This window comes from Cajanus cajan, chromosome 11, assembly GCF_000230855.2.
Source record: "Cajanus cajan strain Asha chromosome 11, NIPB_CcT2T_4, whole genome shotgun sequence".
Lineage (NCBI taxonomy): Eukaryota > Viridiplantae > Streptophyta > Magnoliopsida > Fabales > Fabaceae > Cajanus > Cajanus cajan.
In genome coordinates, this window is record NC_138527.1 from 46840018 (window position 1) to 46853379 (window position 13362).

At 31.1% G+C, this 13362-nt stretch overlaps 2 protein-coding genes across 2 annotated transcripts; both read right to left on the reverse strand.

The window, feature by feature from the left end:
- Positions 1–323: 323 nt before the first annotated feature.
- Positions 324–2223, reverse strand: LOC109797253 (cytochrome P450 78A3). The gene is made up of 2 exons (XM_020357233.3): positions 1239–2223; positions 324–1159 (listed from the first exon to the last, which is right to left on the reverse strand). The coding sequence occupies exons 1-2, from the start codon at positions 2193–2195 to the stop codon at positions 554–556; spliced, it is 1563 nt and encodes a 520-aa protein (XP_020212822.2). The 5' UTR covers positions 2196–2223; the 3' UTR covers positions 324–553.
- A 9789-nt stretch (positions 2224–12012) lies between these two features.
- On the reverse strand, positions 12013–13070 carry LOC109797745 (homeobox-leucine zipper protein ATHB-12). The gene is made up of 2 exons (XM_020357870.3): positions 12632–13070; positions 12013–12475 (listed from the first exon to the last, which is right to left on the reverse strand). The coding sequence occupies exons 1-2, from the start codon at positions 12971–12973 to the stop codon at positions 12128–12130; spliced, it is 690 nt and encodes a 229-aa protein (XP_020213459.1). The 5' UTR covers positions 12974–13070; the 3' UTR covers positions 12013–12127.
- Between the last annotated feature and the right edge of the window lie 292 nt (positions 13071–13362).

Here is a 13362-nt window from a genome sequence, read left to right on the forward strand (position 1 = left end):
GTATTATTTCCTTTTTTACTCGCCGAAAAATGACACTCTATACCTTTATTAAAAAATTTCTTATAATATATGGTTGATAGTTTTATTGTTATAGTCATAAGCGGTTATTATTGCTACATAATTTAGATTTTACAGAGGAGAGAATTATGATAAGTTGTTTCTAGACCACTCTAAGCATAACTTGATAAATATATACTTTTGATTCATCTAGTATTTGAACTTTTTTTTGAAAACATGAAAGTGATTGAAATATTGAAATAAACTAAAAACGTCTTAGCATTCTAAGTAGATTAGAAAGGTATTAAGTTTATTAGTATTTACAGTAGCAAATGCAATGGATTTGATTTATTATTATTAACAAGACAAGTGGAGAGTAATACATGATGATTAAAAAGAAAGGGTGAAAAGGGGTAAGGGGTTGCAGTGATGTTGGTGTTGGTGGGTGCATGCATATCTGCGACCATTAGCAAGTAGGAACGAACCTATGCATAAGCTTGAGTTGTATGTGTTTATTTCTATATGTGTTGTGTGTACTGTGTACTAAATTCCCTTATCATGGCCTGGGGCGCAGCTTGACGGTGAGAGGGTTAGCCATTTCAGAAGAGAGCCTGAGCACCTCCGTGAGATCAACTCCCTTGTCATCAGACGGTAGCCATTGAAAGTGGTGCAAGAGCGAGGCCACCCAAAAGTAGACCGTAGCCAGCCCCAGCGTCTTCCCGGGGCACACCCGCCTACCCGACCCGAAGGGGGCCAACCTTAGATCCGAGCCCAGAATGGAGAACTCAGCCGCAGTGAGGAACCTGTGGGGCATAAATTCCAGTGGATCCACCCACACATGTGGGTCCCTGCAAATAGCCCACATGTTCACCATAGCAGTGGTCCCCGCGGGCACGTGATACCCATCAATCGTCGTATCACAGATGGACAAGCGGGCCCAAGACAGAAGTGGGCCCGGCGGGTGCAGCCTCAGAACTTCCTTCACCACCGCTTGCAGGTACGTCATCGCTGCCACGTCATCCTCCGCCACGGCGCGTGACCTCCCCACAACTGCATCCAGCTCCTCATGAACTTTGGACTGCACCTCCGGATGAAGCACCATCCTCGCCAGTATCCACTCGATCAAAACCGCCACCGTGTCGGTTCCCCTAAATATCATTTCCTGCCAAATGAGAAAACATTTTAGATCAAAACTTGTGGTTAAAAATAAAAATGAAAGAATATATTATAGACGTAGTTACCCAAAGCACAGCGATCATATCGGAGTGGGATAATTGATCGGGTTGAGGGAGAGAGAGCAAGACGTCAACGAAATCACGGTTGGTTTGGGTTTTGGTGGCTCGGTGTTGAGCGATGATTGTGGTGACGAAGCGGTTCACCTTGGGGACCAAGTTGGAGCAGCTGAAGCGGATATTTTGAGGGTCGAAATGTGCAAGGAAAGGAAGGTGGTCGGCCCAATTGAAGAGGCCCAACAAGTGATAGCCCTGGTCCACTAAGCTTGCAAGCTCTTCTTCCTGGTTGAGGCTATCGTTATAGTGTTGTCCAAAGACGGAGCACATCATGTTAGATAGGGAGGCCTTTTTGAGGAGTTGGCGGACACGTAAGGGGTGGTGATGGCTGCGGCTGCGGCTGCGGCTGCTTGTGAGGGTGTGAAGCATTTGGGTGGCGATTTGAGAGCGTTGGAGTTGGGAGGCTTTGATTTGCCTGGGGCAGAAGAGGTGGTTGGCGGAGATTCTCCGGAGGGTTCGCCAGTAAACTCCGTAAGAGGCGAAACCGATTGCGCGGTTGAACATGAGGCTGTAGGCCGACTCTTTGACGGGGCGATCGCCGAAGGCCGAGCTGTTGAGAATCTCCTTGGCCACGTCGGGATGGCACGTGACGATGACACGTGTTTCCCCCAGGCTCAGGGCCATCAGGCGCTTCCCTCTGCATGCTGTGGCGGCTGCAGCAATGTGGTGATGGGCCTGAGACCCCATCAGACCCATGCTCCCAATCAGAGGCCACCCTTTAGGCCCGGGAATGGGTGGGTAGGTGGTGTAGGAGTAGTACTTCCCCCAGGCAGGACCCCCCGGGTGGCACCAGTAAAAGAAAGTGATGGCCAGCCAGAGTGTGGCCGCCATGAAAAAGGCAAAGCCCCATGCAAGGTTTTGGTTTGCGAGACCAATGATCCAGAGCTTATCGTCAATGTAGCTGCTCATGCTGCTTACTCACTGTGAGACCAATATTGCACACCCTGCTTTCGCTATATATAGACACACCACCTCACCAACCCGATCAATAACCGTTACGCTTATGTTAATCGTTAACCACGTATCAACATTTTTTTAATTCACAGTAACAAAATAGATATTCATAACTGTAAAGAATCTCATGATTTATAAGATTATCAAAAAATATATCTTTATTTAACTAAGTTTCTTTATCATTTTCACTTAAAATTCTCAATTCTTATTTTATATTTAAAATATTCGAATATTGAACTGATAAATCATTTTAATTTCTTTTTTTCAAAACTGACATCTTAATTAAGAAAAAAAGCATATTAATTTCTCAATTTTTACTTAATGTAATTTTTAAAATAATGTAAATCAATATTTAACTAAATAACGTCTAAGACTCGAAGTTTATTTCACTCTGCCGATAATATTTTCAGCTAAAATAAATTGCCAATATTAGTGATCTAAACTAAAAATTAATATTGTTCATATTACACTAATCGAATATCAAATTGTAGACAAGTTGTATTACAATAATTCGAGATCAACTAGCTATACTATGCTATAATGGGGTACCCCTAGGTCAAATAATCGATGTCTAACGAGTATCTAAAGACCACACTTCTCCAAAGAAATGTTATTTTAATTTTCTTTTAAGATATAGTTCTTTCTAAGTGTCATCTTTGAGTTTCTTATATAATAATACTAGAAAAAATAGTATGTATAAACGCAATTCTATGCACTATAAATCCTTTTCATGCAGTATATGTAACAAAAAAAAACTTTAATTTATAATTTATAATAGTAAAAGTGTATTTTTTTAATTATTGTTATCAAATTATTAAATATATAACAAAGTATTTAGATATTTTTTAAAAAAATAGAGAGTTTACTTTTTATAAACAAGACTAGTGATCCTCTATTTTATTGTTATCATAATAGTTCTCTATTAGTTTCTATATCAAAAACTAATAAAACAGGTAAATTATGATTTTTAATAACTAATTATTATTTTTTAAGAACTTTTATAATCAAATAATTAATTAAATTAATAGGGTAATTAAATTAAACATAAATTATATGAGTCACATAATATTTTTTTAAACTTTATCTCACTTGGCTCATATACTATTTAGATCCCTATCACCTACAACTAAATATGGTCATTTAACTTAAAGTTTGAAATTTCTCAAAACTATATAGAAAATATCATACATGAATTATGACGATTGTATTTTAAGATAAATACTTTATCCCATGTATTAGAATGCATAATATTTTCTAATAACTGATAGGTTCATATTATATTGATTCAAATGAATCATATATTTATATGACAAGCTTAATATGCACAAAGTCATAAAATAAGAAAGACAAACTTTAACACAAATCTTTGAGTATATGATCTTATAATATTGTAGCTAGCAATTTTTTTATTGGATTATTATTCTGCAACTATATACTTAATAGAAATTAACTTTTTTTTATTTATACTTTATATCAATTTGTTTACCTTAACCTCCACCTTTAATATTCTTCAAAAATAATATTTATTTAAGAATCCTTAATTGATCTTTTATAAAATTGAAAAATCCAAGAAAATAAAAATAAAACATTGCGTCTGTGATCAAATATATACTCACGTATTTTCTCAAATTTCACTTGTCAATAATTCACTTTTACTTATTGAAAATTTTGACTCCCACTGATTTTTTGAAATGCTTGTATATGATGATTAAATATATATCATTTTTGTAATATAATATTAATACTACAATAATTCTTAAATTAGTAAATTCAAACATTTTGATGTAAAACATATATAAAATTTACAAATTTTATATATATGAACAATAAATATCACTATAAAATAGATCATGTTTGTAAGTATAAGAATATTTCATGACCATTAATTATTTATTCCTTGTGAAATAACTCTTTTGTTACATCATGACTATGCTTCTTATAATCAAACAATTAATTAGATTAATAGGATAATTAAATCAAACATAAATTATGAGTCACGTAATTTTTTTTCCAACAATATAAAAAACTATTATGTAATTTATAAAGCAATATTATACCAATTGATTAATCAAAATACAACATACGATGTAGAGCATAAAAATACATGCCAAGGGAGATTAAATGAATTTTATATATTATGTAATAAAACTTAAATTAATTATAATCTGTTCAAAGTATTATATTCTTCTAAGTACCTAAATATTTTTATAAGAAAGTGAGAGTTCCTGTTTTAGAGAATCAGACCAAGCTCTTGCGACATATGTTATTTAATTATGGTATATATCTAGTAGCTAAGTTAGTGCTTCAAATTGTTTGTGTTCATTACTAAAATGCAACATGACCAATCCTCGGTTACAAAGGAAAAGTGAAGAGGAAATGTAAACCACACAAATTATTTTATACTTAATTAATTATACTTATATTTGATAGTAAAGGTGACGTTAGGGTTAAGAAGCGGATAATTTTTTACCTATTTATAAATGGAGCGGGGGCGGGTATGATATTCATACTCGCAGGTATTTATTTAATAATATTTCTTAAATATCATAATTATCCTTGTACTACAAAATTCTAAACTACACTCTCTCATCTTATTTTCTTTTCATAGTCGCACAACCCACACATTAGTCATCACAATAAGATTTATTTATTTTAAGTTGTTTACTTTCGTCTGCAATTATGAGATTTAATTATTGTAATTTTCTGATATGAGACTTTCACTTATGAGATTGATGTATTTTAAGTTATTGATTATCTTGCATTTTTATTATTATTTCAACAAAATTAACGGTAAATACAAGTTTAAAATTAATATTGAATTTTTATTTTTAATATTTCAATAATATTAAATATAAACTTAAAATTATTTTTAATATAATTTTTTTAATTTCTTAAAAATTTATAAATATTTATGAATATCTATGAACATCCGTGGGTATTTAAAAAATTCATAGATACCCGCTTAATAAATACATGCACGAATATAAGATGAGTATGAAACTTTTTTCAAATTTTAAAATTAAGATAAAATTGTTTCAAAATTAAATTAGAAAGCAGTTAAAGTTCATGATAGTTATATTTATTTTAAATTTTACATTTAAAAGGAAAAAAAAAACACAAAATTTCCGTTAGTTTATTATGTTCTCGATCTTCGTAAGGACCTATTTGATCACTAGAGTTTAAAAGTCTTTTATTTTCAAACAAAATTTATAATACTAACAATCAATTAGATCTTTTAATTGTGTCATGTTATTATAAATATATTTATTTTTAACAGTGTTATGAAACAATTAAAAGATATAATTGGTTGTTAGTGTAAAAAAATTTACACTGACAGTGTATAGGTGATTAACTCAAATTTATATTTTTTTTCTCTATTGTCTCACTTTCATCTATTTTATTTTATTTTATTTATTTCTTCATTTTTAATCGTACCACCATCACGTATCATATTTATTATTATTTTTTCTTTTCTATCCACCCCATTTTGGAGTGTACCTTAATAACTCTTTTACATTATGGTTAATTGGATTTGATGCCATGCTCTGTTCTGACTGACTTTTGTGGTTTGTGATAGACGGCTAGGCATTTTTGACCTACAAATTGCTTGCTCTTGTCATTTCTTTATATATTACTAGTTTATAAATAACAAATAACAAAAGTAGAACTATACATTTGTATTTTCTTTCCTTTCCCTCCCATCAACAAATTAACGGTGGTATGAAAGAAATTCTCCTTTGAATCATATCTCTTTTTTTTCCTTCTTTTTCTCCATACATACTTTCATCAGAAATGGATCTTTTAGTGAAGAATATGTTCAGCAATTGGGATCCGTGGTCCTTTGTTTTATTCAAAGGGTTTTTAATTAAGGTTTGCACTAATGGATTGATGATAGAGCACGGTTCCTGTTCATTCCACTTTCTTTTTGACTAGATAGAAGAAGAAGAAAAAAGAAACTAGTCCTAATATATGGAAGGCACAAGTCGCGGGAGGCAATATTTCCCTCCCAGATGTGAAATTGGGTCCTACGCCTTATAGATTTCCATGTTCTTATTCTTCTCAAATATCATTACTTCTAAAATATTTTAATCATTTTAATGTTTTTGAAAAAGTTAGGAAGCAATGTTAAATCATTACTTCTGTAATAGTCATAAAGTTAGGAACATTAAATATCATTTTAATGTTCCTGTCAGCCTAGCTAGCTAGATATATCCTTTCAGTATAGTTAATTTAGTGCCAAACATATATACTACTTTAACATTATCCTTTTATGAACATGCAAATTATAATCCACATTTAACATCACTGATCATCGGAATAAATCAACTGTGGACAAATTGAAATTTCGACATATAGAATTAGAAAGGTAAGTGCAAGCCTCTTCCCTCACTGAAAACGAAACAAAAAAAATAAAAGGGTGCTTCCTACTTACTCCAGGGGAGAACCACCTTTTTATCTGATTACATTAGGCATGGCGCATAACCCAAGTGCAATCAACTGCATAAAAAACATAAAGCATTATCTATAGATCATAATATTCTTGTTTCCTTTCCAAAGATTTGATTCGAGACGCAAAACGTTAAACGTTTATTTTAATTAATCATTAAATTAATTACACCTTCATGCAACTTGCTTGCTTAATATTCACCATCAATTCCCAAATGATCCTATTGTACAAGTTTCTTTATTATCATTTATATTTATTCCTGCAGTTATTTTAATTGGTTCGTTTCAGCAGCCCTGTCCCAGTTACTAAATATATATAATTTATAATCTTCCAAGCTACAAATGTTGCCTCAGCACGTTAGTATGGTGTGATCTAATCAACATTAACTTCAGTAATTTGTTTTCTTTTTTCTTTTTCTGTTTCACTTACACACCCGCGCGCAAATATCTTTAATTTTAGTAGTTTTTTTTTTATATTTATCATGCAAGATTTGGACAACTATATCAGTGAGAGTCAATTAGTATATTGTAAAGCATAATACGTTAACACACTAACTAGGATATGGATATATTTGCTATAGATGAAAGGAACAACTTATGTTCGTTATTAACAAGTTGTTTATTGGTTAGACAGGAATCCCATCGTGGTTTCAATTTGTAACCACTCAACGAAGGTTAATAAGCTAACTAATTTTCTTTATGGTATTAGACAAGGATGAATAAATTTCTCTATATTAATATATAAATAGTTTCTTTTGATTAAATAAACGGTGTATGTAGCCGCGTTAAATTTTAGAGTCAATTATCCCACTCTTTGAAGTGTCTCCAATGTAGCGAGGAAATTAATCACTGTTATCAACGGTGGATACTCCAGGGACAAAAAAAAAACGGCATGGATAAACGATGAACCAATAATATAAACGATTATATAATTATTTAATCATAAATTATCATACCAACAAATTTTTTTTATTGGTGAACAGAGTAAAACAATTTAAATTAACAATACATAAAAAAAATATTATTAACTTAATTGGTTAAATCCTGTAGATACGTGAGAATTGGCCTTTTGTTTTTTTTTTTTTTTGTGAGCTGATCGGTAATGCATGTGTGAATAGAAAGATTCATTAATTTAACAATATAACATGGAACATTTGTAGTTGTTTTGATGCTAAATTATAATTTGATTGTTTATGATAGGGGATCTTTGAAAAACTCCAACACAAAATTCAAATGGGAGGAAAAGAGTCAATGGGAAGTTCGGGATTTCAAAATTTAAAATATATAGTTTGAGAAATTTTTTAAAAATATATATATGTGGAAAAAGAAGAAGGAACAGGACATACAGGACAGGACAAGACCATTGAAGTTGAAATGTGAAGGAAGTGCCAAGTCCTCTTTAGAATCTTGAATCTTATTTGAAGTCCCTATAGTGTGATTGTTGATATGGTCTTTTATAAGGCAACCAGCTAATTATGTCCCCCCAATTTTACTTAAAGAATATTCGCCAACACTTTGTTTGACTCTAGTAATCCAATTTCGTCCGAAAAATGTTAATTTTGTTTTTAAAATAATAACAAAAAGTATATATAAAAAAGGTTATAACTAATACAAATAAAATATTAAAATAAAATAAGTTTAAATTTGAATTTTATGAACAATAATCATTCAAAAAGAAATATGTGCAGAAGATTTCCGATTTTCATCCGCAACACGTAAAGTGATAGATACGCATTTATTGCGTAGGATATGCGTGCAGTTGCAAGAAAAACAAAAATAGCTATTTCAGCTTTTGATTGAAAAAAGCAAGCTCAGGCAGGGTGGCGCAGGAGTTTTTTATGGGAACTTCTTTTTCATGTCATTCTCTCGAGGCCAACGGGAGGATTCTTGATAACCAGCACTCAAGCACAGCCTTGGGGGACTTTTCTTTCACACACAAGAACACTTGCAAGTGGCCTAACAACATTGACCTCCTTCCATCACATTCATGGCTTTGAGTGCACCAGCCATGTTCATTTGTTTTGATCCACCATGACCACCCAACACCTTCAAAGTAAATGACAACCTAAATGACTCAAGCTTCCATGATTTCTCTGTTCCTTACATAATCTCTGCACAATCCCTCACTTCTTCCCGACAACATTCATCATTCTAAGAGTATGCTAGCCATTATTCTTCACAAGCTAAAACACTATACACCACTCATCTACCATGACTGACACACTTTTGTATACACTAATGTGCGAACTAGAATCTCAAATCAAACTGCCAAACATACCATGCATATTCATCACGTCCGAACCTGGCAGCCCCTTGCGTTTTCATTTTCTGCATTTGGTCAAAGACATCTTGGCTCGAAGGTTCGTTGTTTTTGCATGTGAATCATGAAACCGAAAGTGTTCTAAAGTCTCTAGTCTTCACTGTGACCCATGGCTGTTGGTTTGCTTCATATTAGTACTTCATCGAACTTTTCCACAACCATTCATTGTTTACCAACCACGTCATGCGAAGCTAAAATGGCATTACAAGCTCTACAGGTGTCATCTTTCTTTTCTTCTTGATTATTTTGTTTTATTTTCACCGTTCAAAATATCTTCCCACGTACATATATATTTGATAGCATTTCAACTTATTTTACCCCTTATTTTTAATATATATTTATGTCTCTAGTATCTATTTCTTCATGAGCAATAAGTTGGGATGTGACTGCATGCAGTACCCTTCTTCCTATTTCTTTGCCTTTTACTTTGGCTTTTGCTGCTACGTTGTTGAAACGGATTCAAATAATAATAATAGTTATAATAATATGAATAATTATAATTATAATAATAGTAATAATATCAATAGTTACTGTTATAATAATAATAATATTAATAACTACGAGATTCTCCTTTAACATTTATATTAATGATATTTATTATTTCAAAAAAAAAATTATTAGAATGTGACATTCTTTTAATTCTAAAGCTTAAAGATGCAAGTTGTGACAATTTGTTATCTAAAATACTTTTTATCTAAATTTAAGATATAATTAAATATAAAAAAATATTACTACAATATTCCACATAAGTTTTCAAAGTTATTATAGTAAAAATTTTATTGGAAGAATGGTTAATTAGATGTGACATCTTTTTAACCTTTGAATTTAAAGTACAAGTTGTGACAGCTTATCTTTAAATTTTTTTTCCAAAAACAAAAATGTTCAATCAATAAATTTTTTAACATCATAATATCTCTGGTAATAATTATAATTAAAATTTTATAATTGACTTTGGTGTACACCTTAGTCAATTTTATATTTTTAGGGTGAATGAGCTGAGACATTTCAAGAATTCTATATTTAAAAAAAATAAAATTTAATTAAAAAATATCAACACACAAACATTTTCTATAAAGAACTACGTGACTCTGATTCTTCATGAAGATACGTAGGAGCAAGAAATAAATATTGTCGAGTCAAAAAATAAAAAATATTATTTTCCTTTTTATATAACAATAATAATTTTAACTTTTTTTTATATATATATACAATGATAATTTAGTTAAATAAAATATATTTGATCATTTTAGTGAGATAAATATTTTATAAATTATTAATAATTAGTTTTATTAATTAAAGGTAATCGTCTTAGGACGAACGTTGTGAGGTACTAATACCTTTCTCACACGTAATCGACTCCCGAACCCAAAAATTTGGTTTTCGTAGACTATTTTTTACTTAATGATTTTTCCAATGTTTTTTCGTAAAAATAACATTGGTGGCGACTCTTCTTTTTTAATTTATTTTTCGCCATCCCGTCGCGACCGAGGTTGCTACAACTCCAGAAAGAAGTAGAAGAAAATCAACAAGAGAAAAAAGGCAAAAAAAAATTATACTAACATAGATATATATTTTTATTTTTGGATGAAATGAAAATAAATTTTAAAAAAAATATTTTTACATATTTAAATGAGTAAAAGAGTAAATCAGTAAAAATAAATTATTTAAAATGACACTTTTATCCACAACACTCTATCAAACAACATTGACGTAGTCCAAAACTATAATAGTGTTCACCTAAGTCAACACTACTAGTAGCAAAAAAAAAGTTAAGCTACATTCATGATTAGTAAATCATGTTTAGTTGAGAAGTAAAATTACATTGTGGTTAACCAAAATAGAATATAATTGTCCACAAGAGGCTTTAGCCCCAAAAATGTAGCTTAACCTCGATCTCCAAGTGCAGTAATTCTTCCCATATGTAACAAGGGAGATACATATTTTGACGTTAAGGCTAAAATCATGATCGCGGTGTGCCACATGGTATTTTCCTTTCACAAATCTCGGTAGAGCAAACTAAAACATTTTTTTGTCTTCATCATAAAAATTCTCTTTTATTTTTTTAAATTACCAAAAAAAAAAAATTCGGTGTGAAAGTTTCAAAACAAAACTCCTTCGTATTTTTTTCTTCATTTCTCTCAATTTTTTTTATTACACTTTTTTACTTATTTTTTGTCGTTTCTAATCTATCTATGTAAAAAATACAATTTTTTTAATTATACTTATCTCTTATTTTCTTTCATATATCTAAATAAAGCATTAAATATACCCAAAAATAAAGCATTAAAAAAAAAGCCCAAAATAATTGGGCCAAACACTATTATTATTTTTGGTACAATAACAATGAGACTTTATCAATAATCCAAACTTCTCCTCACACTCACACCCTGACTACTACGTTAACAAAAGTAAAGAACTACGCATAAAAAAATATTGAGTAACAAAATATATAAATTATTAAATAATTAATTTTTTAAGCAGTTAAAAACATTTAAATATTATTTTTACAGTCTCTGTTCATTCAATAAAAAGGACGAGGCACGTCCTATAACCTTGCAGCTAGCTAGCTGTGGTATTCTTATTTTACAAATAGTCATTGGGAAAATAAAATTAACGAACGTAGAGCTTCAATAATTACTAGCATTCGAGATTTTATTGATAATTCCTGGTATGTTTTTTCAATAAAATTTTGTGATTATAATTGAGCTGCCAGGTTTATTTTCAAAGGGAAAAATACTTCCTCTATTTTTTTTTTGTTTGACATTTAAGATTATGCATAAGAATTAAAAAAATGATTGATATTTTAATTTTTAAAAATATTTATTACTTATTTTCTTGTTATAATACCTTTTAAGTGATTAAAGAAGAAATAAATATATTAAAAAATAAATAAACACATTATTCAATAAATATATATTAATTATTAAAGATAAAAATAAAAAAAAATTTAATAACTCATTGATTTTAAAAAAATGATAATAATAAAAAAAAATAATAGCAAAACAATTATAAATAAAAAAGGGAGGGAGTAATTATTTATTATTTTTTCTTTTCCAAGGAGAATTATTGAATTTCTGGTATTTCATAATGACACACACATGCACTTAATTATTTGGTTGATTCAGGAGTAGAAGTCCCACCATTGATAATCGGAGCTGGTTGATTGGCCTAAGATATCATCATAGTCAAACACACACCAATCCTCAGCAGCAATAGCATGGTGAACAACATTCACAGCGGCAGGTTCATCTTCCACTCCAAAGTGTTGTTCTGCCTTTATGCCGCTGTCATCCTCAGAGAGAACGTTAACACTACCAACAATATTGTCTTCTGATCTTTTTGACTGCTTTACCTCTTGTTCACTTTTCATCATGTCTCCATTTTCTCTCTCACTCTCCATCTTCTTTCCTGTTGTACAACTTTCAGCATGTTCTAGTGACTTGTGTATTTCATCATTCAGCTCCTGCAACTGTTCAAATTTCATTGTATATAACCATGTATCAAATGTATTTTTAGTCCTTCAAAATATCTCTAAATTTAATTTTAATAGTCGTACTGTACATTTTTAATTGACGGAGATATTAATTATATATGCTAGTTTAACATAGAAACTGAGGAAGGATACCTGAATTAGCAATGCTTGATGCTCCTTGTTGAGAAGATCAAAGTGGGAAGCCAAAGAGTTATAATTGGCTCGAAGTATGGTGTAGTCTCGCTGAAGCTTCTTTGACTTCCATCGAGCTCTCTTGTTCTGAAACCATATAGCAACCTGTCTTGGTTGCAAACCAAGCTCTTTTGCCACCTGCAATTTCTTCGACGGTTCCAGCCTTGAGTCTCTCTCAAACATGGATTTCAATGATTTTATTTGTTCATCATTGAACCTTCTTTTCTTATTACTCCTACTCTTTCTCGTGTCTGCTTCTGATGAATGAGAATATTCCATATGATTTGACATCTTTGGCTGCATAATTACGTGACGTGGAAATTCTGCTTGGAAGTGAGTGCCTGGTTTAGTACTATAATTTATTGGTTTTTCAAGTTATGGGAATTCCTATCATGAATGAACCTGCTTTAATTTATACCCAAAGTTCAATGGTTCTGGTTTAATATATTAGTACTCTTTAATTTCCACCTGTGCCTTGTCAATCTTACACATTCAATTCTTCCTTCCACTTTATGGCTGCAATAAACTTGCGCCGTATTTTCCCTCTTGGCTTGGATCTAGTGGCTTGCCTTATCGCTCAAGTGAAACTTCATCATTATCATTCATAAAATTAAGCAACAAATATAAGCTTTCAAATCACATTTAAATAATTGATATTAAAAGAACAAATATAACTTTTTTAAGTGGTCCTA

Bases quoted from the DNA above. Each gene is read 5' to 3' on its own strand.
- LOC109797253 (XM_020357233.3), bottom strand. From the start codon at position 2,195: ATGAGCAGCTACATTGACGATAAGCTCTGGATCATTGGTCTCGCAAAC. The intron at 1,160-1,238 runs GTAACTACGTCT...CTCATTTGGCAG, and splicing joins ATATGATCGCTGTGCTTTGG to GAAATGATATTTAGGGGAAC.
- LOC109797745 (XM_020357870.3), bottom strand. From the start codon at position 12,973: ATGCAGCCAAAGATGTCAAATCATATGGAATATTCTCATTCATCAGAA. The intron at 12,476-12,631 runs GTATCCTTCCTC...AAATTTGAACAG, and splicing joins ATCAAGCATTGCTAATTCAG to TTGCAGGAGCTGAATGATGA.